The 26,804-nt window shown below is 42.7% G+C and overlaps 2 protein-coding genes across 2 annotated transcripts; one reads left to right on the top strand and one right to left on the bottom strand.

Annotated features, from left to right (window-relative positions):
• The first annotated feature begins 966 nt into the window (after positions 1–966).
• On the top strand, positions 967–19,342 carry slx4 (SLX4 structure-specific endonuclease subunit homolog). The gene is made up of 13 exons (XM_079670276.1): positions 967–1,685; positions 4,285–4,492; positions 4,582–4,800; positions 7,089–7,321; positions 8,192–8,487; positions 9,019–9,268; positions 9,902–10,083; positions 10,875–11,021; positions 11,740–11,909; positions 12,581–14,730; positions 15,618–15,717; positions 15,911–16,198; positions 18,608–19,342. Exons 1-13 carry the CDS (start codon positions 1,259–1,261, stop codon positions 18,969–18,971), a joined length of 5,034 nt encoding a protein of 1,677 aa, XP_079526402.1. The 5' UTR covers positions 967–1,258; the 3' UTR covers positions 18,972–19,342.
• mcrip2 (MAPK regulated corepressor interacting protein 2) lies at positions 19,185–26,798 on the bottom strand. Its single transcript, XM_079670748.1, has 5 exons — positions 26,222–26,798; positions 26,023–26,092; positions 24,420–24,553; positions 22,393–22,500; positions 19,185–19,786 (listed from the first exon to the last, which is right to left on the bottom strand). Exons 1-5 carry the CDS (start codon positions 26,274–26,276, stop codon positions 19,716–19,718), a joined length of 438 nt encoding a protein of 145 aa, XP_079526874.1. The 5' UTR covers positions 26,277–26,798; the 3' UTR covers positions 19,185–19,715.
• Positions 26,799–26,804: the final 6 nt, after the last annotated feature.

Here is a 26,804-nt window from a genome sequence, read left to right as displayed (position 1 = left end):
GACCAAGTCGCTGCACATTATCCCGCTTATTACATGGACACATTCTCAACAAAGTCACGATATGACTCCCAATATTAATTGAAATGCTTTTGTGGATTTAGAAAATGATTTTATTGATTTAAAAATAGTTGTATGTATTGATTGAAATGTACATGCATCCGCTAAGAAAAATACTCCGTTGTTACTGTTTGAACTAAAGTACCAACGGCACTGAACATAACAAAAGAACATATTACATATTACCTATGGCGCGAAAATGTCGTATATATACATATTACATGGCTTAGTTTAATACTCGATTGTGATTGCTGCACATTATCCCTCACTTAATAAATACTTTTTTTGATAATCTATTATGTTTGTATTGTATTTCTTCAAGTGTTTATGTTGTTGGTCAATGCACTTAAGCGTCAGCTAAATGCAATGTAATGTAATGATCAAAAGAAACCTCTATAGACAGCGTGGGTAAATTACCGTACAGCCAATCACAATGCGTGACATCATTGACGTCATGACGTCACTGGTAAGAGACGGACCCCGAACACATCTGGTACCCCGAACACATCTGGTACCGACAACCGCACTAAAGTACGGCAAGTCCTGCGGTGTGAATGCGGCTATAGATATCTATGATGGTACTTACACCGGCCATCTTGGTGACGTGTGTTATTGTGCAAGACCAGAGATGTAGTTCATTGAGTGTTTCACACAAAACAAATTGTTACTTCACAGTTTTACGACACATTTTAATTTTTTTGACTGGCAAAATTATATTTTAAATTGACAAACATCATATGTGTAATTCGTGGCACAATTCAAGCGGGATCGAAAGATAGTCTTTCTCTCTCATGCCGAAATAAGGTCCACCGGAAAGGGAGGGACTTCGCCACTCTGTTGCAGTCACGTGACTTGAGGCTGGAGAGCCCATCATTCGCTCGTTCACCGTCACATGACCAGAAGCTCAGAATAAAGCGGTTGAGTAACTCCTTTTGAAATGAAAACAAACCACTTTAGCGGCCTTTTGACTGTTCTAAATGCAATATAATTGACACATAATGCTGCAGATATTTTTTTAAATAAACCAGAATTGCTATTTCTACACTGGTGAATAAACAGTGATAAGGCGGAAAGCTAAAACTAAAGAGAAAATGCATCAAACCTGTGTGAGGATATAGGGTTAGCATAAACAGTTAGCTAACGTTAGCTGGTAGCAGGAAATGCAGGGATGGACTTCTAATATGAGACAAAGTGCTCCATCATGGATGACTCTGACCAGGACTTTGTGGACCTTTGCTCTAAGCTTCTAAAACGAGTCCGCAAGAAACCAGGTGAGTCCAAACAGCCAAAGAGAGCAGAGCACCAGCCCTCCTGTCATGCAAGCGATGGAGAGAAGAGGAGAATAAATACCAAGAGAGATGTTGCTGACTCTGGGTTTGTTAGTACTGCTGCTGCGGACGGAGAACAGCCTGTGGTGGGTGGAGGAACTGGGCATGATGCAGGAGGTGCTGAGGTGTTAGCTGTACCTTCAGCAGCAGCAAGACAGAGAGCAGAGATAGGTTTGACTGCCAAAGATAAAGTACTCCACAGGATGCAACAGTTCAAGAGAGCCAGTCCACAGAAGATGGTGCACGAGGACAAGAGCCAGCCCTCCCACCAGGAGACTGAGCCTCTGGCACCGAGACAAGGTGAGATGCTATGATGCTCCTGGCACAGATTGTTGATATGAAGCATTGTTGTAGAGGGGATGCAGATATTGTTTCCTCTCACTGTCTGTTTCTATTGTATTTGGTTTTTATATGCCTGGTTTTAATGGACTAAAATGTCCTAAGTCAGGGCATGAATCCTTATTTTGAGACAGTTAATATGTCCCAACATGAAAAATATGTCAGAAGGAGACTTCTATTAGGTCTGTGAGGTTTTACTGGAATAAACAGAATAATTGAATACCTCCAAAATAACTGGGTGTAGGGGCCTTACACATTTTACTTACTTGGTCCAGAATTGAATTAACAAAGTTTCTGAAGATGAAGATTACATAAATGTAATTCAGGAAGTAACCAGCGGCATTTGTGTGCTTAAAGAAAATATTCAAATGATTAACATATTCATCAGGATGCCTAAACTGAGAAATTGCAGAGATTGGGATGTCAGATCAGTGTTAAGTATTGTTTTTTTGTTAAGTTCTATTGAAGCTTTATTGTTAAGAGCAGACACACAGATTACATTATCAGTACATTATACAGAGCCAGAATATTATACTAAATATATAATCTAGTTTTTAGTATCACACAATTGTAATTTAAGCACACCTTTTATTTGTATCTGTATTATTAGTGTTGCAAAGGGGCGGAACATTTCCGGTAAATTTCCATGGGAATTTATGGGAACTAAGTGGGAATTGAGGGTAATGTAATCCACTTGTATCATATCCAAGCATATACACATTTTGTTTTGTCATATTAAGAAAACATCCATGCAAAATGATACAATAAAAAAAAAACATGACATTTCAACAGATTTATTTGTAAGTAGAACAGAACAAATTTTAATTATTTTATTGAACAGTCATTTGTTTAATTGAAGAACAAAACATGAATGGTGAGTTAAATATTACTCATCCCCCCAACCCCACTCATTCAAAAATGAACAAAAATGCACCCCATTTCCAAAAATCCCCACAAAGTCCCGTTCAAAATGTTTAATGAAAAGAGCCCCTCTCCCTCCAAAAAGTCCCATTAAACATGAACATCTTCCTTCAAGCAATCCTCTGCATTTTTGCTAAACCCTTGCTTTCATTCAATGGGCTCTTCCTGGGCCTCATCAACTTCCAACAACATGTCCACTTCCTCAGCATCCAACTCTGGGGCCCTTTCTCATTTCTCTAACTCCCCTCCTCGACTCTCCTCCTCAACTCCTATCCTCGAGACTTAGTCCCGCCCACAGGAGATGCGAGCGGAGGAGCCGAGGAGGGGAACCGAGGAGAGGAGTGGAAGCAGCAGGCGGTTAGAGAAATGAGAACTCCTCTCCTCTGAGAGCTGATAGAGCTGCAGATCCGATCCGTACCCCTGCCCGATCTGTACTGCACATGTGCGAGATGGTCCGCCATATTGGAGAACTCCGGACGGCAAACCAGGAAGGACACTTGACACAGTGGCTTTTGGCAAAGCTGAAAAATAAAACGAGAGAGAGATGAGTTATTGTTATTACAACGTGACTTCACTATTATTTAACAACTCTTTTTATTGGGTTATTCTATTTGGGGTTAAGTACATTGTCAGAATAAGTGAGAAATGGATTCAACTTCTGTTAGACAGGTATCATACTGAATAAATATTTACTGTGAATGTATGCAAACATGTATACATATAGCCTACATATACATGTAAACATGTATGGCTGTCTAACAGAAGTTGAATCCATTTCTCACTTATTCTGACAATGTACTTAACCCCAAATAAAAAAAAACAATACAAAGAGTTGTTAAATAATAGTGAAGTCACGTTGTAATAACAATAACTCAAGTTTTCTCTAAAGTTTTATTTTTCAGCTTTGCCAAAAGCCACTGTGTCAAGTGTCCTTCCTGGGTTGCCATCCGGAGTTCTCCAATATGGCGGACCATCTCGCACATGTGCAGTACAGATCGGGCAGGGGGACGGATCAGGTAGTGACAGCCATAACCATCCTTTCTAGCCATAACCTGGTCCCAGGTTACGCTGTAGGAAGTGTAGGTACAACGCTACATTTCCCGGCCTGCCGCAGTCATACAGTAGGCTACCGAGAGCGGCGAGAAACATTTCCTCGGGCATCGAAAAGAGGAAGCGAAATTCACATTTCTAAATGATGCCGTTGGAATCGAAATGTTTCTCGGTACCCAACCCTAATAGCCATGCAGTAAGCAGTGTGCTATGTGCATGTGATTGAGGAATGGCATGGATATTCAAGTGTACTTGAATGGCATCTGTTTGTTTTAGTCAAGATTATGCTAAAATATATTTTCCCAACTATATTTAAGTCAACCTTCAATTTAGAAAATTCAGTTTATTCCCATACATTCCCATTAATTCCCATGGAAAGTTTCTATCTTTAAAAATTCCCGGAATTTTGCAACCATAAGTAGTATTGAAGCTCTATTGCTAAGAGCAGACACACTTGTAACTAAATCATGAAATCAGAGCAAAATGCAAAGTAACAATATCATTTTCACATACCATCCAGTTCTAGTATCACACAATTGTAATTTAAGCACACCTTTTAATTGCATCTTTATGTGCCCTCTGTACTCAGGACCTCCAGAGTCCTCCAGCTCCCCCCTCTCTCCGGACCCCCAGGACGGTGACGAGGCTCTGGCCCTGCGGCTGCAGCAGGAGCTGGACAGGGAGGCAGCAGGGGTCCAGAGTGTGGACCTGGAGGAGGGGGGGCTCTTCTTCTGTCAGATCTGCCACAGAGATCTGTCACACATGACCCCAGAGGGACGAACGCAGCATCTCAACAGGTGTGCACATTCACATTGTGCCTGTGAAGATTTTAATCAGTGGGCGCACAATCCACCTGGCTGAAACTGAGACTGATTCCTCTCTGCAGGTGTTTGGATCAGAGTGAAGAGAGCGCCCCTGCTCCCCCTCCCCCGCCTCCTGGGCTCCCCGACTGTCCCATCTGTGGAAAGAAGTTCAAGACCCAGAAGAGTCGCTCGGCCCACCTGAAGCGCTGCTCCTCAGATATGGGGGTCGCTCCGGCGGTGCTGCTGCAGGCGCTGCACAGACAGACTGAGGAGACCCCGAATGTCCCCACCACCAACACACTGTGAGACCACCTCGCTGTGTCGTAGTAACTTAAAATCAGCTGCTCTCTAGAGAAAATTATGAGTTAACACAATATCGATATAAAGTATTTTAAGATCTTTGTTTAAAGGTCTCCTATTATACTCTTTTTCCTCAATATATTCGAAAAACCAAACAGATCGTGCATTGTAGCATCCCACAAACCCCTCTGTTTCAGCCCTGTTTCAATAGTGCTGATTCTCTGTCTGTTACTTTAGATGAAAATAAGGAGCCACTCCCCACGGCCCACGCCCCTCTGAGAGAGATTTGGTTCAAATGAACAGAATGGTGCTCTGGGAAGAGATTCAGGTGATAAGGGGGGGGTACCTTGGTTGGTGATTGGCTAATGCAGGGGTGGGGAACCTTTTTCCTCTCAAGGGCCATTTCAATTTTTTCAACATCCTCCGAGAGCCGTACAAAAGATTGACCTCTGCTTAAAAAAACTAAAATCACAGCCCATTCATTTGGCCTTTCTTTGTTGCTGTGGAAAGAAAAAGCAACTTCTTAATCCAGATATCTCACCATGACTCGCGCATGCATGTGCATGGTGTGGCATGACCACCAAAACAGAAAAATATGGACACAAGATGTGTGCAAATGCATTTAGTTCCCTATCCATGTGAACATGATGTATTAGGTGGAGCGACCTAACCTCCTGTAGGGGGGTCCGGGGGCATGCTCCCCCGGGATTTAAAAAAAAAATGTTGACGTTAAAAGCATCAATCTGGTGCACTTTGAGAGCAACATTAGGAGATCTATGGATACATCTCAACACCCATATGAAACAGAACTGTAAGCAGATTTCTTTTTCTTTATGGATATTTTACAAATCACTCCCCTTTCAAACTGTATTCTTGTTTATTAATAACAACTTTGTTTTACTGTCATATAGTATTTTATACCTGTTTACTTTATTCCCTTATTTTTTTATAACTATAATGATCATATAAAAATGTGCCTTTACCTCACTGGTTGTAGAAAAAGCTTCTTATATTCGTTAGCATAGCTAGCTAACCAGATGCTAATAACAACAAAGTTATTGACTGTATGATCAGTATGACAGATGAACAGATCGCCACTGGGCTTTCAACTAAAGACACAGCCACGCAAAAACTGCAGCACGTGTACGGCTCCTTATGGGTACTGCAATTTCTGAAGTTCCGGAGCGGTGTTCCGGTGCTCTCCGTTAGAACTACACTCCTGTCAGACAAGACATATACCACGTGATGACACGTTAGACTCGTGTTGTGTTCAAGGACCCTGACCTTGGTCAGGAAAAACAGGCACTCACTTGTTTAATTCTTTTGCGGTCTAGATTTCTTTAATTTTTTTTGCGTGTGTTTATAAATTACCTCGAGGCCCATACCAAATGGTCTCGCGGTCCTTATACGGCCCGGAGGCCGGAGGTTCCCCACCCCTGATCTAATGGTTACACAAGCCAAAAAATCGTTATGACATCATTAAGAGGCCAAAATCTGATAAGCTCATTTTCAGACAGGTTTTTATATAAATGGATCAGGACAAAAAGTGAGCCAATCTTTTTTCCTTAAACTTTCAGAATCTCTTAACACAGAGGGGACACATGTTGATGTAGAAAAGACATGAAAAAGTGGAATTTGCATAATAGGTGACCTTTAATGCTTGCAAGCATGACGACTCCTTCTGAGTGTGTCCTGCTCTGTGTGTGACAGACTCTCTTGAAGGGAAACATTAAAGATAATTTACATGGCAACGCAGCAACATTTGGGCGCAGGTGGTCGCAATAAGCAAAACTCACACCCTACAAATGTTCTTCTCAGACATAAGGATTTAAAACACTTGAAAGTATATCACTTAGATAAAGTTAAATTACACTCGGATTACACTTTATTAAGCTTTAATACCATAATTGCCACAACAGCTGCTTCAGTCTAGCTACAACAAACCTTCTAAAGCCAGTACAAAAACACAACTTCTGTCATTGTTTGGTTTTGTTTTGTAAAGTTTTCTTGTTTAGTAAAAGAGCTCCAACTGCATTTGTGACAATTAATTATCCTTAATCCTTGAACCAAGAATGTAATATGGCATACCTCTGTGCTCTCCGTTGGTTCCAACAATTAAAGCACTTCCTCCAAAAGCGTTTTCGAGACATTCAAAATGTGGCTTTTGAAGATGATACACACATCTCTGATAGATTTTTCCAATAATAGCTTGCCTTCAATCGTCAGTAGTACCAACAAAGCCTGATCAAACCTCTCTTTAACCTTTGTCTATTTGTTTTTCTCTCTTCAGAACAGAGACTGGTGGCAATAAAAGAAAAGGCCCCTCCATCCCGAGCCTCCGACCGAGAAAGAAGTCCAGGAAGAAGACGGCTTCTCTGGATGAAGACACCCTGGTGGCCCTGGCTCTGTCCTCCTCTCTGCTGGAGCAGGAGCAGCGGAGTGAGAGGGAGACGGAGAGGCTTCTACAAACAGCTGCCCCCAACACCTCCATGACTGCAGCGCTGAAGTGGAGGCCAGACAAGGGTACAGTGACATCACAATATCGTCTGTTAGTCAACACAAAACAGCCTTTAGATTAAGCACAGACATACAGCAGGGAATGTTACATCTCAGTGTAGTACAATTTATGTATGTAACTTATTATATGCAACCCCATTTCCATTTTGTTATAGAAAGACCAAAGATGTGTGTTTTGGGAGAATGAAATGACTTTTTGCTGATGAGCTAGAACAAACTGGCATCAGACACTCAATGTGTTCATGGTCAAATAAATCCAAACAAATGATTCAGTTGTATTGTATATACACAGAGCAAATAGATGCTGCTTTTATACCATGGACACATAACTCGTGATTCTGATTGGATGTGGGGTTTGTATACATTACATATAATTTATATTAGATACTTTTTGTATATATATTTTTAATGTGTGCATTGCTGTTGGCTTCAGCTGTGTGAGGGCTTCTGCTACATGTGACAATGCAGCACAGGGAAATCTTGTCCAAGGCAGAGAAAAGCTGTGCAATAAAAAAATCGCCTAAATTAGTACTGACAAAAGTTTGATTCAATAAGGAACCAAAGTCATGTGTGCTCTGAACGTCTTGATAATCCTTTCACTGTAACAAGTGTTATATTTCATTTAAGAAACTCTGATAGGCCTAGAGGCAGTTTTCGTGTTTCCTTTTTCATCTTGAAACAATTGAAGTATAGTCTGTGTGCTATGTGTCTGCAAGGCACAAACTGTTGAAATGATTCACAATGGTTTTATTTTCCGTATTACCTAAATTCATATAACAAATCTCATATTTGAGTATTTAAAGATTAGACTTTAAAAACTCGAGCCCTGTGCAGATGTATCATCCAACCCCCCCTTTATTTTTGCTCTTGTTGCAGGTAAGGGCCGTGGAAAGAGGAGAAAGAGAGGTGTCCCCCGCCCCCCCCCTCTCCTCCTGGTGCAGGATGCCCAGGCGGCTCTGACCAGGCTGCAGGAACGCGTCTCTGCTCTGCTCCTACGCAGCCGCCCCCCCTCACCCCCCACCCCCACCCGCCCCCCCAGCAGCCTGCCTGGCTGGAGCGGGGCGGCTCCTCTCTGGCAGAGGAGCTCCCTGCTGGACGGAGCTTCCACCTGTGAGGCTGACTTCTACACCCCCGAGCTCAGAGAGTTCATCACCCCCTGGGAGCCGGCGAAGGTGAGACGGCAAAGACATGTTAATTCTGTTTTATTTTGACAGAGTGAGGAATGTGAAGGACATGTTGAGGTCATGTTCTTCTGAAATAAAATTTAAAAAAAAGCTCTTGAAATAGATTTTGTTCCAAGAACTAAGGATCGGAAGGTTAACACAAGGGTTGGAAAACTTTGAAAGGGGGAAACTGTGATTTATTTGTATTCTATTTGAATTGATTCACAATCTCCTTAATCAGGGATTACTTGCAAAGTGAACACATACATAGCAAACAACAGACTTCAAACAAACATCAAATTACGGCAACTAGTTAGTTGTCATTATACACTAACAGGAAATGTGCACTCAGTGGTCAGTTATTCCTCCATCCTGTTTTTTATTATAGATCTTTCATGATTATGAAATCGTCTAGTTTAAGGCCCTTCTAAAGTATGGCTCAAACCAAGATGAGGGCGCAAAAAACATTCAGTACCAGCTGCTAATTAACCCGATCACAGCTGATTTAAATAAAAACTTTTCTCCTCCATTTTATTTTAGAAGGATGCAGCCTCCTCCAGCCCCATAACCAGGCCTATCTCTCCTGTTCTACCTGTGAGTGAAGGAGCTACTGTCACAGGGACCGGGGTCTCCATTCTTCCAGCCTGCACCCCCCAGACGGCCCCCTCCACCCCAGGGGCGGGGCAGCTTCCAGCAGGCAGCCAGGCTGTCCTGATGGATTTGATGGAGCTGGCTGAAGACGGCGTGACCCTCACTCAGTATGGTCGCACCGCCCCAGGCCCGAGCAAAGGTAAACACACTGATGTTGGGGAAATACAAACCTATCTAATGGTGACTGACAGTTGCTCTCTGGTTAAACCTGACATTTTAACAAAAAGTTGGAGAGTCTTATAAAACATTTGCTTTAGAATTATTTAACCATGCGCATTAAGTGCTTGCCCAAAAGCTTGTGTTTGTTTCCAAACTAAATACATGAGCACAGTTAGTAAGGGGTTCCAACCGAAAGTCTGTTTCTTATAAGCTAAACATTTATTTGTTATATAAAGTACATAAAGTGTTCATTATTGTGTGTCCATATTTAGAATGATATCTGAACAAATACGTTCTCTTTACTTTCTATCTGCAAAAGCATTTTCTTAGTCATAACTGTCCCAAGAAGATTACATTCCTCAGTATCTTAAGCAGAATAACACAACTTTTATAGAATCTCGATGAAAATATATTTTATGTTATAGTTAAGAAATCTGCATTGTTTTGGTGAAATGAAATACAAAATAGTTAGATATTTCTTCTAAAGTAATGTTTTTGATAAATACCTGTTTTATGAATTTAAGTTTGTCTGTGATAACATTTGGGAGACACTCCCCCACACACTGTATTAAGTAGTGATTTAACGGGTCCTGATGTGTCCTTCTTCCCCCAGATAAGAGTGGCAGTCAGATCACGACCCTCCGTCTGAGCGGCTTTGTCCTGGAGGAGCCTGAGGAGCCGTCTGACCTCGGTGTGAGCGGCTTCCTGCCAGAAACTGCACACACACATCCAGACGCTCACATCCGAGCGAGGAGGAGAACAGATCCTTCAGGGACCAATCAGGAGCGCCAAACAGTAAGACTGCTCGTAATCACACTTCATCTGACATTTGACATGGATCCTGAGCTCACAATTTTCGTTTGTTTTACTGGCCTTATCTTGTCAGATGCATATGTGAACTACAGGAAATTATTTTCTTTAGTAAAGGTAAGATTCTTTCCAATGTAGTGTTTCATAAGCAACTACTAGATATGTTTTACAGTCCCCTTTTATATGACTTCTTCTTTATCTTATTTCACTTTAAGAAATGCGAAATACTTGATTCAAAATCTACTTTTCTCATATTGCAGATTAAAAAAAAGAAGTTTTTACCGATTTATTTCTTTACGAAACATACGTAAACGTGCACTGAATGTACAACAAAAGAAAAGAAAAAACAACGCTGGGCATTATACTCCCTCACCTCTCACACAGCAGGTGGAGGTTTTGAAGGCCTAAGGCGTGTGTCTCAGAAGTGTTGCTAACATCTGCAGAGGAATTCAAATATATTGTTTTGGGGAAATCTACACCAACACTCAGATAAAACGAATGGAGTGGAATAAGAATGCAGACACGCTGCATTCGGCATCCAACAGCACGTTGTTTAATAACTGTAAAGTTGTGAGAGTTAATTTAAGATTTCTAAGCCCCAGAAATGTGACTCTGTCTTTCTTAGAAGCATTTCTCTTCATTAGTGCCTTGTAAGTCTGTTGTGTGACAAAGACATTTTCTACAGATGAAGCATGCAGTATTGTATGCCTACCGGGCCTTCACATATTATTGTCTAACGCACTGACTTCTCTGTGTCCTCTGGTGTTCCCCTGAAGGCAGCACAGAGCAGACTGACCTCAGATCTGAGCAGCATGGTGAACAACCCTCAGCTCAGCGACCTGCAGCTGCAGGTGGACAGTGGAGACGTCTTCTTCGCTCATTCCTTCATGGTGTACGCTCGATGCCCCCTGCTGGCTGAAATGGTAACTTCCATCACTGCGTGTTGCACAACACAGCGCTGATAATACCAGAACCAGGACTGCATGATTTTTTTATTATAGGCTTTTAAATTAAACATGTTGTATAACTGAGTCATTTCACCTCCTCATTCTGCCCAGCAGAGGTTCAATACTGGATATGTTCACCTATTGGTCTAACACTTTGTTTTTATAGAGGTGGGTTTCTGTGTGAGTATTTTGTAATGAAAATAATCTGTGTTTTTAATTTTTATTAGAGCTTTGTCCAAACAGATGCATTAACAATTTGTGATAGACAGGAAACATTTTTTATTTTTTTATTAGGAATGGCTGTACCATGTCATTTTGTTTCACGTTTGCAGAAAACTGCAGAGCAAACCGTTTTTTTCAGCAGTTAAATAGCGAGAGATGGATTTGAGCGTTGTATTTTGTTGATGTGTTGTACATTTTGTAAATTATGATTTATGTTTTAAATTCGTTTTGAGCTTTACAACACACAGACATTTTCCGATTACACAAGTTAGAAAAATTCACACGCAGTTCATGAAATGTAATTTGACAAATGCAATAGTGGTAATAATATTATTGGGGTTGCCTAATCTTCATATTAAAAACTGCAAATCATTCAAGCTTCAAACTGTTTGCAGCCGTATCAGTTAGTGAGCACATGTTTCATAAGGTTTACAATGAAACCTCTCCTCTCCTCCCTCTGCTCCTCTCTCAGGTACATGAAAGTGGTTTTGGGGTACAGGAGGAGGGGTCTCCTGCAGCTCAGAGGGTTCTGGTGAACGACGTCCCGGGACAGGCCGTGTTAGCTCTGCTGCAGTACCTCTACACCGCCCGCTGCTCCATCCCACCGGCCCTTCAGCCTCATGTCCTGGAGCTAGCATCCAGGTTAGTTTTCAGTATACAAGCCAGGACATTAAACACTTCTTTGACTCACAATTTAAAACAATTGGGGTCTGGTTAGTTGCTGTCTGACTTTAATGCACATAATCACAGTCAAACATGTCATTTCAAATATCAATTTGAAGTTCATATGCTCTCACAACATTTCTAGAAAGCCATTGTTACCAAGATAAGATAAGATAGGACTTTATTCATCCCGAAGGAAATTCTTGTGCCAGAGTTCCAAAGATACAATAAACACAGCAGCATAATAATAAAACTGTACACTAACAGTGCATTAAAAAGAGCAATTAAATAACTACAAATTCATGGCTAAATATATTTACTATAATACGTCTTTGTTGTTATGAGGTTGCTTTATTTTATTATTTATTTATTTATCTTAACATAAGTGAAGTGATGTGTTTCCTTAACAAAAAAACATTCATTTCTCACATAAGTATAATCTCTGAATATTCCAGACTTTTTCTTGTAAATATACGACTGTAGTCTTTGAAACTTGTGTTTTGCCTCAGAATACTACCCCTCGCCCAACCTTAATGACTATTTAGTTATGAGATGTTTTTATCATCTATTTAAAGTTTCTAAACAAATCTAAATTGGTTTTCTGTGAGAAACATATTAAATAAAGTGACGACCCTTTTGTGTTTGCTCAGGTTTGACCTGCAGGAGCTCCAGCAGCTATGTGAGCCGGAGGGCTTCCTGAACCAGGAGGAGGACGCCAACGATCAGATGCAACAGACCCTCAACGAGCTGCTGCGCTCCATGTGGGACGAAGAGGTGAACGAGGGCGGGGACACAGACGGAGGAAGGGAGGAAGAGCGAGAACTGGAAGACGATCATCAAGCCGAGGACCTCGCATCGGGTGACAGAGAAGAGGAGAAGGTGAACGAGGAAGAGCTGGAGGAGATCTATGAGTTTGCAGCAACGCAGAGAAAAAGGGAGGAGGAAGACAGCATAGAGGAGGAAGAGGAGGAGAAGGTAGAAGAGGAAGAAGGTGGAGATGATGTTTTCGCCGAACTGACAGAACCTGAAAAAAGCTCAGCGGGCTTCAACGAAAAAGAGCATTTGCAACCGGACCCCAGCCTGGAGCGCAGCTACAGCCGCCTCTTCTCCGACTCCTGGGGGGTCTACGAGGAAGACCCTCCCTCCGTACCCTCCACATCCGGCCTCGCTAGAACACACACCCCTCAAGCCCCACAATCCCCTCATATACCCTCTCTTCACCCGTCCGGAAGAACTTTGCTCCAGTCTTCAGCGAGTGGTGTGGAGGACCTCTCCCACAGCCCCCAACCCAGCACCTCCACCCTGCCCATCCCGGGTCTGTCTCCTGGGCTCGGGGGGGGCGGAGAAGAGGGGCAAACTTTGAATCGAGAAAGCCAAGGTCGGCGTAGTATTCCCGTTCCCCACTCCCTAGTTTCACCTCAGAAAAATGAGCCTGAGTTAATAGTTTTGTCAGACTCGAGCGAGGACATGGAGGTCGTTCTTATTGGCCGCAGTCCTTCCCCACCTTCCCCTTACCCCGTTCAGACTCACACCACCTACACCCAGATTAAACCCAATGACCCCACCCTGGAGAATAAACAGAGTGGCAGTTTAGAGTTGAGTCCGGATGGAGAGCTGGGTCAGAGTCCTTCAGATCTGTTTGGCTGTTCTCCAGAAGTTTCCTGGCTGATCCCCTCCACGCCTCTCCAGACAAAGAGGGTCTCCACCAGCAGCTCCATGCAGACTCAAAACAGCATGTGCAGGACGCAGCTGTTCCCTAAAGCGGACCCTTCCTCCCTCTCATCCTTCTCTCCCCCTGCTTTACCTTCTAACGACAGACCGCACACCTCCAACAGTCCAACCAGAGCTTCATCTCGCGTTAGCCCGACGGAGGCTAACGCGTTAAAACTGGACTTCAGTTCTAGAAGAAGCAGCTCTTCCGATGTGAGTAAAGACAGAGGAGTGTTTGCAATTCCCCTGTCCCAACCTAAGCTCTCCATCTCCTCAAAGCAGGGTACCCCCCTCCACCTCCAGACTTCCAGCCGGCCTTACAGCAGCACTCCCCTGCACACGGAGCTCCACAAAGCCCCCGACCTCCTGACCACCTCCACACTCCAAAGCAGCTTCGATAGGAGCTGGACGAGTCAGGGAAAGGACAGGGCGCCATGTGAGAGCCAGGAGAAGACGGAGCTTGGGACCTTTCATCTCTCGCCGCTGTCGGACCCTTCAGATCCACCCTCGTCTTCCTCTCTCAGAGGCCATCAGAGACACAGCGAGTCCTCGAGTCACAGCCGGCGCTCTGTCGACAGTCACAGCAAAACAGGGTCTGAGCTGGAGAGGAGGGGGATGAGACTAGAGGAGGGACAAGGAGAGACGGAGTGCGGAAATAGAGTCGATGAAGCAGAAACTGGAGAGGCAGAAGTCGCTGAGTCCAGTTTCAGGCAGAGCTTCATGGACGAGCCCCCAATGGCGTTCAACGACTCGTGGGGTCTGGGCGCCTGCGGGGACGAGGACCCCGGCTGCTTCAGTCTGAGGCTGGAGGACAGCGGGGCGTCCAGCCAGGGAAAATACCCTCCGTCCTCCACCGAGCGGCAGCATCCCCCCCCCAGCCTCAGGCCCGCCCCCTCTTCATCCAAATCCACTGCTCATAAAGACGTCTCCTTCACGCCTTCACCCCCTGATCCCCCCCCCCTAAACACACCAGAGATCGTGAACAGCCTCCTGGACTCTAAAATATGGGACAGCTGGGAGGAGGAAGAGGAGGAGGAGGCTCTTCCTCTCTGTCAGAGGCTGAACCCCCCCGCCCAGCTCAAAACACCAGGTGAGTGATTTCTCTCTCCCAACTGGAATGCTGATGTTTTGTGATTTACTAGAGGCACAATCGGGTGTTTTGTAAAACTGTATCCTACAAAGATCTGAGCACATGACAAGCAGAAAAATGTATCTATTGCCACTTTAACTGGCTACATCTCTGATAACCCATTATTTTCTCCATAGTTTTGTCAATGTTCTCTTCCTAAAGTCACCATCTTTAAATGTGTGGTTTTGTCTGATCGACAATCCAACATGACTGGATGATAAATGTTTACAAAATTAGCTCATTTAATTTTCTCTCTACACTAAAAACTGAAACATTGACTTTAATTAAATGTATTATTTCAACAAATGACACATAATTGTATTATAGTACTGTTAATCAGGTTATCAGGAGAGCTCAAATGAAATGCTTAAGTTAGCTGTTAAATTAACACACCAAACATGATCGGTGTTTAGCTACTACTAGTGGAGTGTTTTATTTTATTCCCATGAATGATTGGCCAAACGAAAACAATATTTGTTGAGCATTGTAACATTTTTGATGACAAAAACCTTTGTGATTTGCATTTACAGTCAGACAATTCCTTCACAAACAATCAACCTAAATAGTTCCAGTATTAATACATGCTGTAGTAGGAAAGGGATGCGTACAGTTTAATCAAACAAAACAACCAATATCCCCTGAACATTATGTACATGGTATCTCAGTGTGGGAGAGGGCATCTGTTTGTTTTTTTGTTTTTTCAGGGAGATTCAGGTCTGGATTTAACTAAAGCAGTATCTAACTTTGAACATTTGATTTGGCTGCATTCAGTTGTGTTATGTATGCAATTCTGATGCCAAATTGACACTGCAATGTCCAACAATCTCTTCCTGTTTGTGTCTCATCAGTACCATCGCGTAATAAAAGGCGCCACACCCTGGTACCCATCACCCCCCTGCCCCACTACTCAGACATGGACACCCCGGAGCTGAAGACCAAACTCAACAGGTAAGGTTTACTGTCAGCCCTGACGCTAAAGAAGGGGTGAATAACTGTAGGGGGTCACATTTTTTTTTCTCTAATAAAGGCTATTAAGTGAGGTGCCTATCCTCATGTATTACCTCCCACTGTGTGACTGCCAGATTAGTCTGTCTGGCTGTCTCCAGCCATCTGTCTGATTCTTACTTTCTCCTCTGCGCAGGTTTGGTGTTCGGCCTCTACCAAAGCGCCAGATGATCCTCAAACTGAAGGAGATCCACCAGTACACGCACCAGCTGGTCAGCTCCGAGGAGGAGGAGGCGGCCCCCTCGGCTCATACCAAGCCCCCTCCCGCCTCTTCAGCCTCCTGCAGCCAGCGAGTGCAATTCAAAGAGCCCCAAGCGCCCGCTGCTGTCTCCCCTGTGAAAGCCGGCAGAGAGGAGGCGGAGCTTCTGTCTGCCTCCCAGGGCTCCAACACGTCCTCCACCGCCGCCAGCGAGGAGTCTGAGAGGTACGAGGTCTCCTCCAGTGTGTGGATCAACTCAGGTGATTCATATGTTCAGAGGGCTCAAGCAATACTTAGTAAACTCATACTTAATATGACACCATCCCTAGACGTCCCAGCACACAACTGCACACTGAGAATACAAAATATCGACTTCTTTCAAATGGATCGATAGGTGTAAATATTTATAATAAATAATAGCTGCTTTATTAGCATATTTATTCAAGTTATTTAGTCAACTTAGTTGTAAGAGAAAATTATAAACACTCCTTAGTATCACCTTCCTAAATTTGAGTTTATTTGCTTTTCTAGATAAAATACAGTATGTAATTGAATGTTCAAGTTCTTTGGGTTTCGGACTGTGGATCAAACAAGCACCCCTTACGCCTGGGCTATTCAACTACACATTCAGTTGGGCCAGATTTTATAACTACAAAATTCAGCTGGGCCAGACATTCAGCGGCCTGTAAAAAGCGGGTAGTGACACATTTTAAACCAACACATATTACTGCGATGAAAAACATGACATTTTTATTCATTGTTCATCTAACAAAGGTAGGTCAAAAAGTGCATAAAAACACAACAAATTAGCATTCATTTAACAGAATCTGAAAAAAAAGTGCACAGTTGTAGCATTACATTTGTTTGCTTTAGAAGTCAAATATTCAGGTTATGTTTTTTGAACCAGGCACATCACAAAGTGCATTTACTGAATACAATAATAGCAGTCTTAATAAATGCGCTCACATACAAAAAAAACAGCTAAAGAGCTCCAATGCAACACAAAGAGGTAGTACTGTAGCAATATTTTTTCACCTTTCAAGTAATAACAAAAAAATCATACGTTTTGGTCACATTTGTCCCAGACACATTACAAAGTGCACTTAAATGAATACAGAAAGAACTGTCAAACCCTTCAGTGCACAAACCCATAACAAGGGATACGGGTAACTATATGAATGAATACTACACTACACGTCTACTATAGTAAACTAGGTGCTTACTATCACCTCATTTGTGATTTGTCATCGCTGACTTTCTCAATGGAAGAAGCGACATTTTTAGTTTTGAACAAGAGCAGTGATTTTTGGCTCATAGGATGTCAATGCAATCCTAAGACATTGGTGAAGAGTGCTGTCAGTCAGGGAGCAGCGAGTGCTACTTTTGATTGAGTTCATGTGTGAAAAGCTTGATTCACATGTGTATGTTGATCCAAACATACTGAGCACACAGATCGCTACTTTCTGAACGTTAGGGAACTGCTGTTTTTTGACATCACTCCAAAACTTTGCTGGCCCGTTAGTGCGCTGCATGTCAATAAGTTCCAGTGTATATTTCCCCTTGTCGATGCAGGGAACCACTTCCTTTGCTCTGGTTGATACGTCCCCCTCTATTGCAAAAGTGAAGGGGTCTCTGGCAAAGCCCATCATCACGTCTGTGGGCAGAGCAAGTCCATCCAATCGACCGGCAAAGTTCTCTTTCAACCTCGCAATGAAATCTGTCATCACATCCGTGATTTGTGCCGGAGATGTGATGTGTTTGGGGAGCGTCGGAAAATGCAGCATCCGACCCGTGCTCAAGTCGGTAGCGAAAAGGTCCAGCTTGACTTGGATCTGCTCCACAAGATCAATTACCGTTTTGTCTCTGTTTACGCTTCAGAGTTGAGAGGGACATGTTTTAGAGTTGCTATCATAGGACCACCGTTACTAGCACCACTAGTATAGATGCACTTTCAAAAAACGTGCTGGGTTGTGGTTTGGTGGTTTCTATGCAACGCGGAGTGTTGCGTTCATGGTCTGTAGTAGTGTAGGAATTTGGCTACGGGAGGCTGGGCCACTCGGGAGTTGGTTCTGGGCCGCATCCGGCCCGCGGGCCGCCAGTTGAATAGGCCTGCCTTACGCCATCATGTATGTCCCTTTTTTAAATAATTGTACGTAGGCTATTCAGTTACACTTTTATTGTCTTAGTTGAAAGAACAACAGAAGATGAATGTATTAGAAAGATTATAGGCGTTACGTATTGGTTAGATTAGGACATAACCTATAAAATGGTGGATTCTAAAAGTTAATCATTATGTATTGAGCTGCCGAAAAAAACAAATTTCAGCATAATTTAATGTTTTTTTCTCAGACTCATCAAACTGACACCTTGAAAATCACTGGTGTATGTCACTCATTGATTTGAATGATGGTTAAAAAATAATGGTTTCAAAACTAGTATTCATTCACGTTAATAAAATATTGTCTATTTGGGAACAAGTTTGTATTTGTCTCTTCTGAGCAAGTGTTTCTAGTGGACACAGCTTTGGAAATAAGGGGGACAAGCTTTTGTATTGTCACCTTAATATGGTACTAGCAGCTTTGAAAAACATTAATACAGTACTTGGATCTCCCCTCTCTCCCTCTCTCTCCGCAGGTCCAACCCTGAGCTGTGCCTCTCCTCAGACTCTGACAGTGACGGCGGCCTCTCTGCCTCCCAGTCAGTGAACCGTCTTCAGGATCGCCTCCAGGCGGTGCGCTCCTTCATCCTCTCAGACTCTACCCTCTACAGTCAGATCCTCCAGTACCAGCCTCTGGTCTTGTCGCAGCTGAAGGTGCGTCTGAAAGCAGCAGGGATCCGCCTCGCTGCCACAAAGCTGGTGGACTACCTGGACTCTCAGTGCATCACCTTCACCACGGCCAAGCCGGGACCCCGCGCAGCTAGCCGCTGGCGGGGCAAGAAAACTGGCACCGGGGCAAAGGCAGCAGGCAGAAAGAAAGGTGTTGCAGCCAACATTTGAAAATGTATGACTGCAAAGACACTTTGAGAGGTGGCTGGTGTTATTTAAGTGCTTTGAACATTTGTCTGAAAATAACTGGCAGAAGAGGCCATGTATGTTATGTGAAAGGTGCCTTTTCTTAAGGATTGCCTTTTGCTTTTACCATGTTTTTCCAAACCATTTAAAGACGCCAATGTTACTTTAAGGCAGTAATTATTAAGTTGTTTTTTTAAAAAAAAGAAAATGTTAATGTTGCTGTGGGCTACTTTACAATAGATTTAACAGACTCCACTTGTGTATGCGATAGTAATAAAAAATGACCGCAATAGTCATGCATTGTAAAACCTTCTGTAAAATGTGCCCCGGTTTACAATAAATTAAATCACACAAGACATTTTTCTTTAAAAACATTTTACTTGTTTTGGTCTTCAGTAGATTTCTACCCAAAGATCAGCCTAGACGTACAAACAGCCCAGAACACTTGGTTCACAACTTCTAACAGGTACTTTGTTCATACCAGCGTAACCTCGTGTCAGCGCTGTCAGAGTTCAGTCATCTCGCTGTCGTTGCACCAGCGGGGGGGACACAGTTTGTGTTGTGCACCCAGTTATCTCTACAGCAGCGTGAAGCACAGGGCATCAAATCAAATTACGCACAACCCAACGCAGGGCCTGGAGAGTCACTCGCCTCCTCTGCGGTCTTGTGATGCCCTTATAAGGGAGCATCGACGCGGTGCTTCATGTCCCGCCACAAAGCCTCACTCAGTCAAGACAGATTGGCAATGTTGGCAAGGAAGCGCTGAGCCCACCACTCCTCCAGGTCTATGGGCACAAAGTCTGCAAAGAAACAAAAACAGGAGAAAAAGAATTATCCGTGATCTATGATTGATTGATTCATTATTTAACACTGGAGCACAACAGGGCTGCATGTTGAGCCCCCTGTTTTTATTTCAAACAAATCAAGGGTTGAACTGAGCAACCACGCATAGTAGTTTATTATTATTTTACTGAGTAACTGATGAAGTTACCCGAGACAAACAGATTGGACATTTAAATGTTTAAACTTTAAACCAGACTAAGGGTCTGCGGCCATGCTAGCTGCTCTGTGAGGCTGCACTTTGAGCTAGCATGGCGATGTTTAATATTCATATATTTACCAAACTAACATTAGTTAATTAGCACAAAAAACTAAGTACAGCAGAGCCTGATGGAAATGTAGTTGCAGGTATGTAATCATAAACCAAATAATTGTTAAATTCATATTTCACTTATTACAATTCTAGGGAGAACATGAATGCCTTTACTAACGTGACACCATCCACTATTAGTTTAAACTCTTCACCACAATTTTCAACCTCATGTTGGTGCTAGAGGTAGACTTAATCAAATAAATGTAATAGAAAATGCTCTTTAATGAATCTGTCACAGTCACTAGAGGTTTCTCAATACTCTAATTTCCCCTCCTCGACTCCTATCCTCGATACTTAGTCCCGCCCACAGGAGATGCGAGCGGAGGACTGAGGAGGAGAGAGGAGGGGAAGCAGCAGGCGGTTAGAGAAATGAGAACTCCTTTCCTCTGAACGGTCATTTTAAAGAGACGTCCATCAATGATGACAGGAGGCACAGCAGCACTCTGTCTGATGGACAGATGTGTTCATGACGACTTATATATACAGTTGCAAGAAAAGTATGTGAACCCTTTGGAACTACCTGGATTTCTGCATAAATTGGTCATAAAATGTGTTCTGATCTTCATCTAAGTCACAACAATAGACAAACACAGTCTGTTTAAGCTAAAACCACACAAACAATATGTTTTTATGTTTTTATTGAACACACCATGTAAACATTCACAGTGCAGGGTGGAAAAAGTATGTGAACCCTTGGATTTAATAACTGGTTGACCCTCCTTTGGCAGCAATAACCTCAACCAAACGTTTCCTATAGTTGCATATCAGACCTGCACAACGGTCAGGAGGAATTTTGGACCATTCCTCTTTACAAAACTATTTCAGTTCAGCAATATTCTTGGGATGTCTGGTGTGAATCGCTCTCTTGAGGTCATGCCACAGCATCTCAATTGGGTTGAGGTCAGGACTCTGACTGGGCCACTCCAGAAGGCGTATTTTCTTCTGTTGAAGCCATTCTGTTGTTGATTTACTTCTGTGCTTTGGGTCATTGTCCTGTTGCATCACCCATCTTCTGTTGAGCTTCAATTGGTGGACAGATGGCCTTAAGTTCTCCAGCAAAATGTCTTGATAAACTTGAGAATTCATTTTTCCGTCGATGATGGCAATCTGTCCAGGCCCTGAGGCAGCAAAGCAGCCCCAAACCATGATGCTCCCTCCACCATACTTCACAGTTGGGATGATGTTTTGATGTTGGTGTGCTGTGCCTTTTTTTCTCCACACATAGCGTTGTGTGTTCCTTCCAAACAACTCAACTTTGGTTTCATCTGTCCACAGAATATTTTACATCCAGGTGCTCTTTTGCAAACTTCAAACGTGCAGATCAGAACACATTTTATGACCAACTTATTCAGAAATCCAGGTAATTCCAAAGGGTTCACATACTTTTTCTTGCAACTGTATTTACTTTTAATTAATTGACAGTGCATTATAATGAGACAATAACAGGCTACAGATGCAGACATATACACACATATTTATATAAATATATACAATTTCAGAATCAAACAATTATGAGAGCACTCTCATAATAACGTAACACAATCAGAGACTGGATATAGTTGTGCGTAACGCTTCCACCGTTCCCGGAAATGCGTCCGCGGAGGAGCCGTGGAGGACCCATCAGTGTCTCCTCGGTTAGAGCTCCTCCAGAGAGCCTCCTCGATGCTCGGTCCTCGATGTGCATTTAGAGAAATTAGATGTCCTTCAACACGGCGCGCTGAAATTCATTTCCGGGTCATTACCGGAGGACCGAGGAGTCGAGGAGGGGAAATTAGAGTATTGAGAAACCTCTTTTGAGGGCAGTGATTAGCAGGTGAACCAGAGCAGACAGGCGTGAGAGGCAACACCAGACACACTACTATCAGCAGTCAGGGCTGCTGATCTGGTTCTCACCGACCGAAGAAGAGTTAAATATTAAAGGAGAGTATTACAAAAGCTAACCCTATGGTTACAGATAAAACTGAGCGGAAAAAACAACACTGCATGTGATTCTTGCGGGAAGATGAAAGCAACCATTTTTCTTTCCTGCTGGGGTTAAAACAACAGGAATAATAAAAACACGGCAAGATTATGGCTCAAAGTTCAGAGGGGTTACAAAGCGGGAAGAAGGTTATCTGTACAGTTGCAGTAAAACTGAGTAGATTACATTTAATGAGGGCGGATTTACTTTGTTGAATTCTTTGGATAATTGTAGCAGGTGAATGAATGGGAATGATGTGATCCATGTGAACAAGTGGAGATGCAGGTACTCACTCTTCATCGCAACACTGGGGGTTTTCTCAGTATACTGAATGGGCCCCTGGCTCTCAGTTGACTCCACACCGTCACCATCTCCCTTCTTCTGCTCCACCTCCTGCCATGCTGCAAATAAAAAACAAACATATTTACTAAATTACCTCATCATTTGAATTGCTTCCTGCATGTACTTTTTCCTTTTTTTTCAGTTCTGGAAATGAATCAAAGCATCAGCTGACCTTGAGCTGTCCCCGCTTAAGATAATATAAATAGTTGTAAGAAAGCTAAACTGTTTAATGGTGTTTGTGTTTTTTGCTGTGATTGAAGGTTTTCCAGCTTCACCCCCCTGATAAGCCTCAAGGTTTTGGCTCTGTTCAAGTCTGAAGACCCTTCCACAAACTTCAAGCAACACATTATCAACTTCCAGTAAAACTGTAAGATTGGATTTCACATACCACCAAACCATTTGTATGTGTATATGGGATATTTTATGCAGACTTGTTTTGAATTTATTTGTATTGTTTTTTGTCTTTTTTTGTGAACATGGTCAGCTGGAGTGAGACCCTTCTGATTTTCTATCGTCCTACAGAAGAGGTTAATAGATGGGTGAGTGCACCGTTCACATCCATTCTGACCTGGACAAGAAAGCTTGCCAGAATGATGTGCATTTCAGCTTTTAACAACGAGGCTTGTCACTAAGGTCAAGGACCTGGTATAAATCTGTGTATGGAGACCCCGGGTGTTGAAGGTGGTGTGGTGTCACCCTCATTCTCAATATCGGTGCACCGCAGGGATGCGTTCTGAGCCCCTTACTGTACTCCCATTATAAACAGGAGTATAGCCGCTTGTACAACACATCTGGGTTTGTTTCTGGTCTCAGACAAAACTAGAAACAGGGCGCAGACCTCCACCAAGGCCAATACTGCATTCACATGCATGAAAGGACGCCACAAAGTTCACAAAATTCTGTGCTGGCAGCGGCCCATGAGAACCTCAGATAACCTCTTCAGCTCTGCAAGACATTTATTTGCTAGAAGTGATACTAGCCATCTCCTATTTTTCACACCATATCTTATTGTCTAAATGCTCCTGTTTCAATAACATAATTTGTCTTAAGAAATGACATTCAAATCAATATTAAAACAGCTGATTAATTTTCTGTTGATCAGTTAGGTGAATCGTTATTTCTATAACTTAAAAGGTGGGGTAGGTAAGTTTGAGAAACCGGCTCGAGATACACTTTTTGTTTATATTCCATGAAATGCTCTTAACATCCCGATAGCAATGAATATCAGAACAGTGTTCGAGTCTGGATCAGTTTTTATTAGATCCGTTGCAGCCCCTTTTTTAGAGATTTGGGTATGGAGGAAAATAGAGAGGGTTGTTTTTTCTGACACTTGGTGAGTTCCCTGGAACACCGGGGACACATATTCATGTATAAAAGACGTACAAAAGTGCATTTTGCATGATAGGTCCCCTTTAAGTGCTTTGACAAAAGGTCCATTAAAAAATGTCATCTGTGGAAGCTGTAGTACTGTAAAAAGCACGACCAATCATTTTAGCCGGCCCGGCTAAAATAACTGGATGGCCTACCTGCCTGTCAGCCTTCCATCTGTGCGCAAACTTTGGTCATGTGCGCGTTCGTGTGTGTTGGAGGAGGGGCTCTATAAGGAAGTGGCAGCTCTATAAGGAAGTGGCAGATTTTTTCCGGTTGTGTATTTTCAAATTCTAGCGCACTCGAGCTGGTTTCTCCAAAATGACCTACCCCACCTTTAAGAAGTACATTTTTTGTATTACTTTTTTTTATAAATGATTCGAATTGTGAACCCACAGCCACCAACAATCTTTCCCTCACAACATTGCAGCTGCCCAACCAGGAAGTTGTTGTAAAGAATTAATTAAAACAAAAAACAGATTATCTACCTCTGACCTTGTAAGCTTGAGGGAAGGATCTCCCCATCTCTAACGGCTTCAGGATTGGCCCTGGAGCTCTGACCTTGCTCTGTTACCCACCTCCAATCATGTATTGATCTTGAGACCCTCACCTTCATGCACAAATCTGACGTTCTCTTCATGTCCAGGAGTGAATCCCTCTGCGGGGCAGGGGCTCTTCTGTGTGGCCGCACCGTGGTAGCGCTTCCCATTCAGACGATTGAACACAATCTTTGGGGGAGGAGAGCTGCAGAGATCACACGCAGATAATTAAAGAATGTCAGCTTGATGATTGGGGCAGGCTGCATCACAAGAAAACACACAAAGAGTGCCATCTCACAGTGATGGGAACAAAAATTCGGGTTGCTAGTTTACAAAAAACGTCATGATTTGTTTTGTGTAATTTAGTTATGCTTGTAGCCTTGGCTATTTTGCTTTTGGTGGAGTAGAGCATGGAGGTTACTTCTTGATATTGGAAATATATATTTGATAACCCGAAATATATTTTTTATTTTCTCTGTCTTTAACAGCAGGAACTTCAGAGAATATGATTTACACACAGAAAGACATTGGTTCACTTTTAAAGTGCTTCAAATTCCAAATGTTACTTTATTTATCTCAGACTGTCAATGAACAACTCTAATATGCAATCGCAAGATCATTTACCGATCACATTTAGTTTCTCTGGAATGGATTTCAACCTCTGAAGCTTCATATTAACTGCAGATATAACTCTAAAGAAAAGCCTATACTTGTTGATCAACTGACTATTTAATGTTATTGCTTAAGTGCTTTATAAAATCACTTTGCATATACATTATATCACACTGAGAGGTTTTTCTAATATTTTGTGTACAACATGTTGGTATTTCTGAGCAGCACATGAAGGGAGCACAGTCTTGTTTACAAAGCCACAGCTGGGCTGGCTGAACCGACCTTGAACACACTCCCAGAGTTATTGTCAAAAATGTTTTGGGAAAGTGAAAAAAACCAACTATTTTGTAAGTGTACATACCTTAGGCTATGTGATAAATGTGCAAATCAAATAGGTCTGCCACCGTATTTGCACTTCTCAAGTTCACTGTGGTGAAGTTAGTCTCAGGTTGAATATTTTACGTGGTCTTCTAACTGAGTTCCAAAGACTGTCTGCAGTCAGAGGATGATTAGCTGAATATCAACACACTCAGGGACCATCAATAAATAATCATTTGCACATACTTAGCAGGTAATATAACTTCACTGTAAAAGTAGGACACCACTTTGTATTATTATTATTTTTATGAAATCATTAAAAAAAAATTGGGGTGAAAGTCTTGTTCTTTCATTGAAAATTCTCATTTATTTTTAATAACATCCAAATCATGAGACCCAGTAACTTCAAATCATTGCAGCATTACACATACTATATACATATAAATATAGGCCTATTACTTTCCATATATTAGAATTGATCTCAAATGTTTTCGTAAAATGAGATGTCACCATATGTAATATACATGCTCATTTGACCATGTGTCAGAATATAGTATGGAAAACTGCCGGGAAGGTCAAATCCCATAATGTATGTACAAACGTTACCCAAGTACACATGTGTTACATGATCGCTCTGACAGCACACATGCTCACATGCCGCCTGCCCCATGTAGCTCAACAGTCTGCATAAATAATCTTAGTAAACACAACAGCACTGGAACAAGACTCAAAGCAGCTACTTACGTTGACGAGAGCCAAGACGTCGGCTTCAGCTTCAAGTCGCAACATTTGCTCTCGATTTGTTGTGTTGGACCTTAAATACAAAACCAGGGTTAAAAAGTGTCCATAGAACAATGTCAACAGTGGCATTGCCTACAAAACTTCCCTTCGCATTCTGATGTTACATTGCATAATGCATTAGATTAGATAACATAGTACTAACCTGTCCGCCGCTGTGTAACAAGTTTGCTGGGACCTCTGGTGATTGTGTACATCATGTGAACGCCGAAATATCCTGCAGTGTCCGTGTTTAAACCCTGTATGTCTTCTTACTTATCAGGTGCGCACATGAAATATCAACTCTGCAACTCGCAGTCCTCTGTCCGCTCCTCCTGACGCAGCCACGTTAAGGAGAAGGTTTTCGTAACGTGTCTTATTTTGTTCCCCACGTCAGGTGCTCCAGAGTCGGTCTGAAGCCTGGACGAACCTCGCTTTGGCTTGTTGCCCACTGTGTCTAAATAATGCTGCACCTCCTAACCAGCAGGTGCTCAGCTGTAAGGAAACGACGTCTGCTGCTCCTGAGAGAGGTTGCGTGTAGGTCATCCAAGGAGAAAGCTGCTCCACAAGCCGGGGATCCGTCAGGCAGAGGGGGGACCTTGTGCCTTCTGAAGCCCGGGGACAGTGACACTCAGGCCGGACTCTCTACCCGCTGTGTTCCGCTGGTGATTCGGTACCCTGCTCTGTCATAGAATACAAGGACAGTAGTGCACACTTTGATATTTTCATCAGGACGGAAAGCTACAATG

Source organism: Notothenia rossii, assembly GCF_949606895.1.
Source record: "Notothenia rossii genome assembly, chromosome: 1".
Taxonomy (NCBI): Eukaryota; Metazoa; Chordata; class Actinopteri; order Perciformes; family Nototheniidae; genus Notothenia; species Notothenia rossii.
Note: the sequence above shows the minus strand (reverse complement) of the source record. Positions and strands in the feature narration are given on the sequence as shown.

What these genes read in the sequence shown, in the direction of transcription:
- mcrip2 (XM_079670748.1), bottom strand. Translation starts at nt 26,276, where the DNA reads ATGATGTACACAATCACCAGAGGTCCCAGCAAACTTGTTACACAGCGG. An exon ending in TGTTACACAGCGGCGGACAG is followed by an intron (nt 26,093 to 26,221) that starts GTTAGTACTATG and finishes TTTGTATTTAAG; the next exon opens with GTCCAACACAACAAATCGAG. An exon ending in CCCCAGTGTTGCGATGAAGA is followed by an intron (nt 19,787 to 22,392) that starts GTGAGTACCTGC and finishes GTTTCTTTGCAG; the next exon opens with ACTTTGTGCCCATAGACCTG.
- slx4 (XM_079670276.1), top strand. Translation starts at nt 1,259, where the DNA reads ATGGATGACTCTGACCAGGACTTTGTGGACCTTTGCTCTAAGCTTCTA. An exon ending in GCCTCTGGCACCGAGACAAG is followed by an intron (nt 1,686 to 4,284) that starts GTGAGATGCTAT and finishes CTCTGTACTCAG; the next exon opens with GACCTCCAGAGTCCTCCAGC. An exon ending in GTCCCCACCACCAACACACT is followed by an intron (nt 4,801 to 7,088) that starts GTGAGACCACCT and finishes TTCTCTCTTCAG; the next exon opens with AACAGAGACTGGTGGCAATA.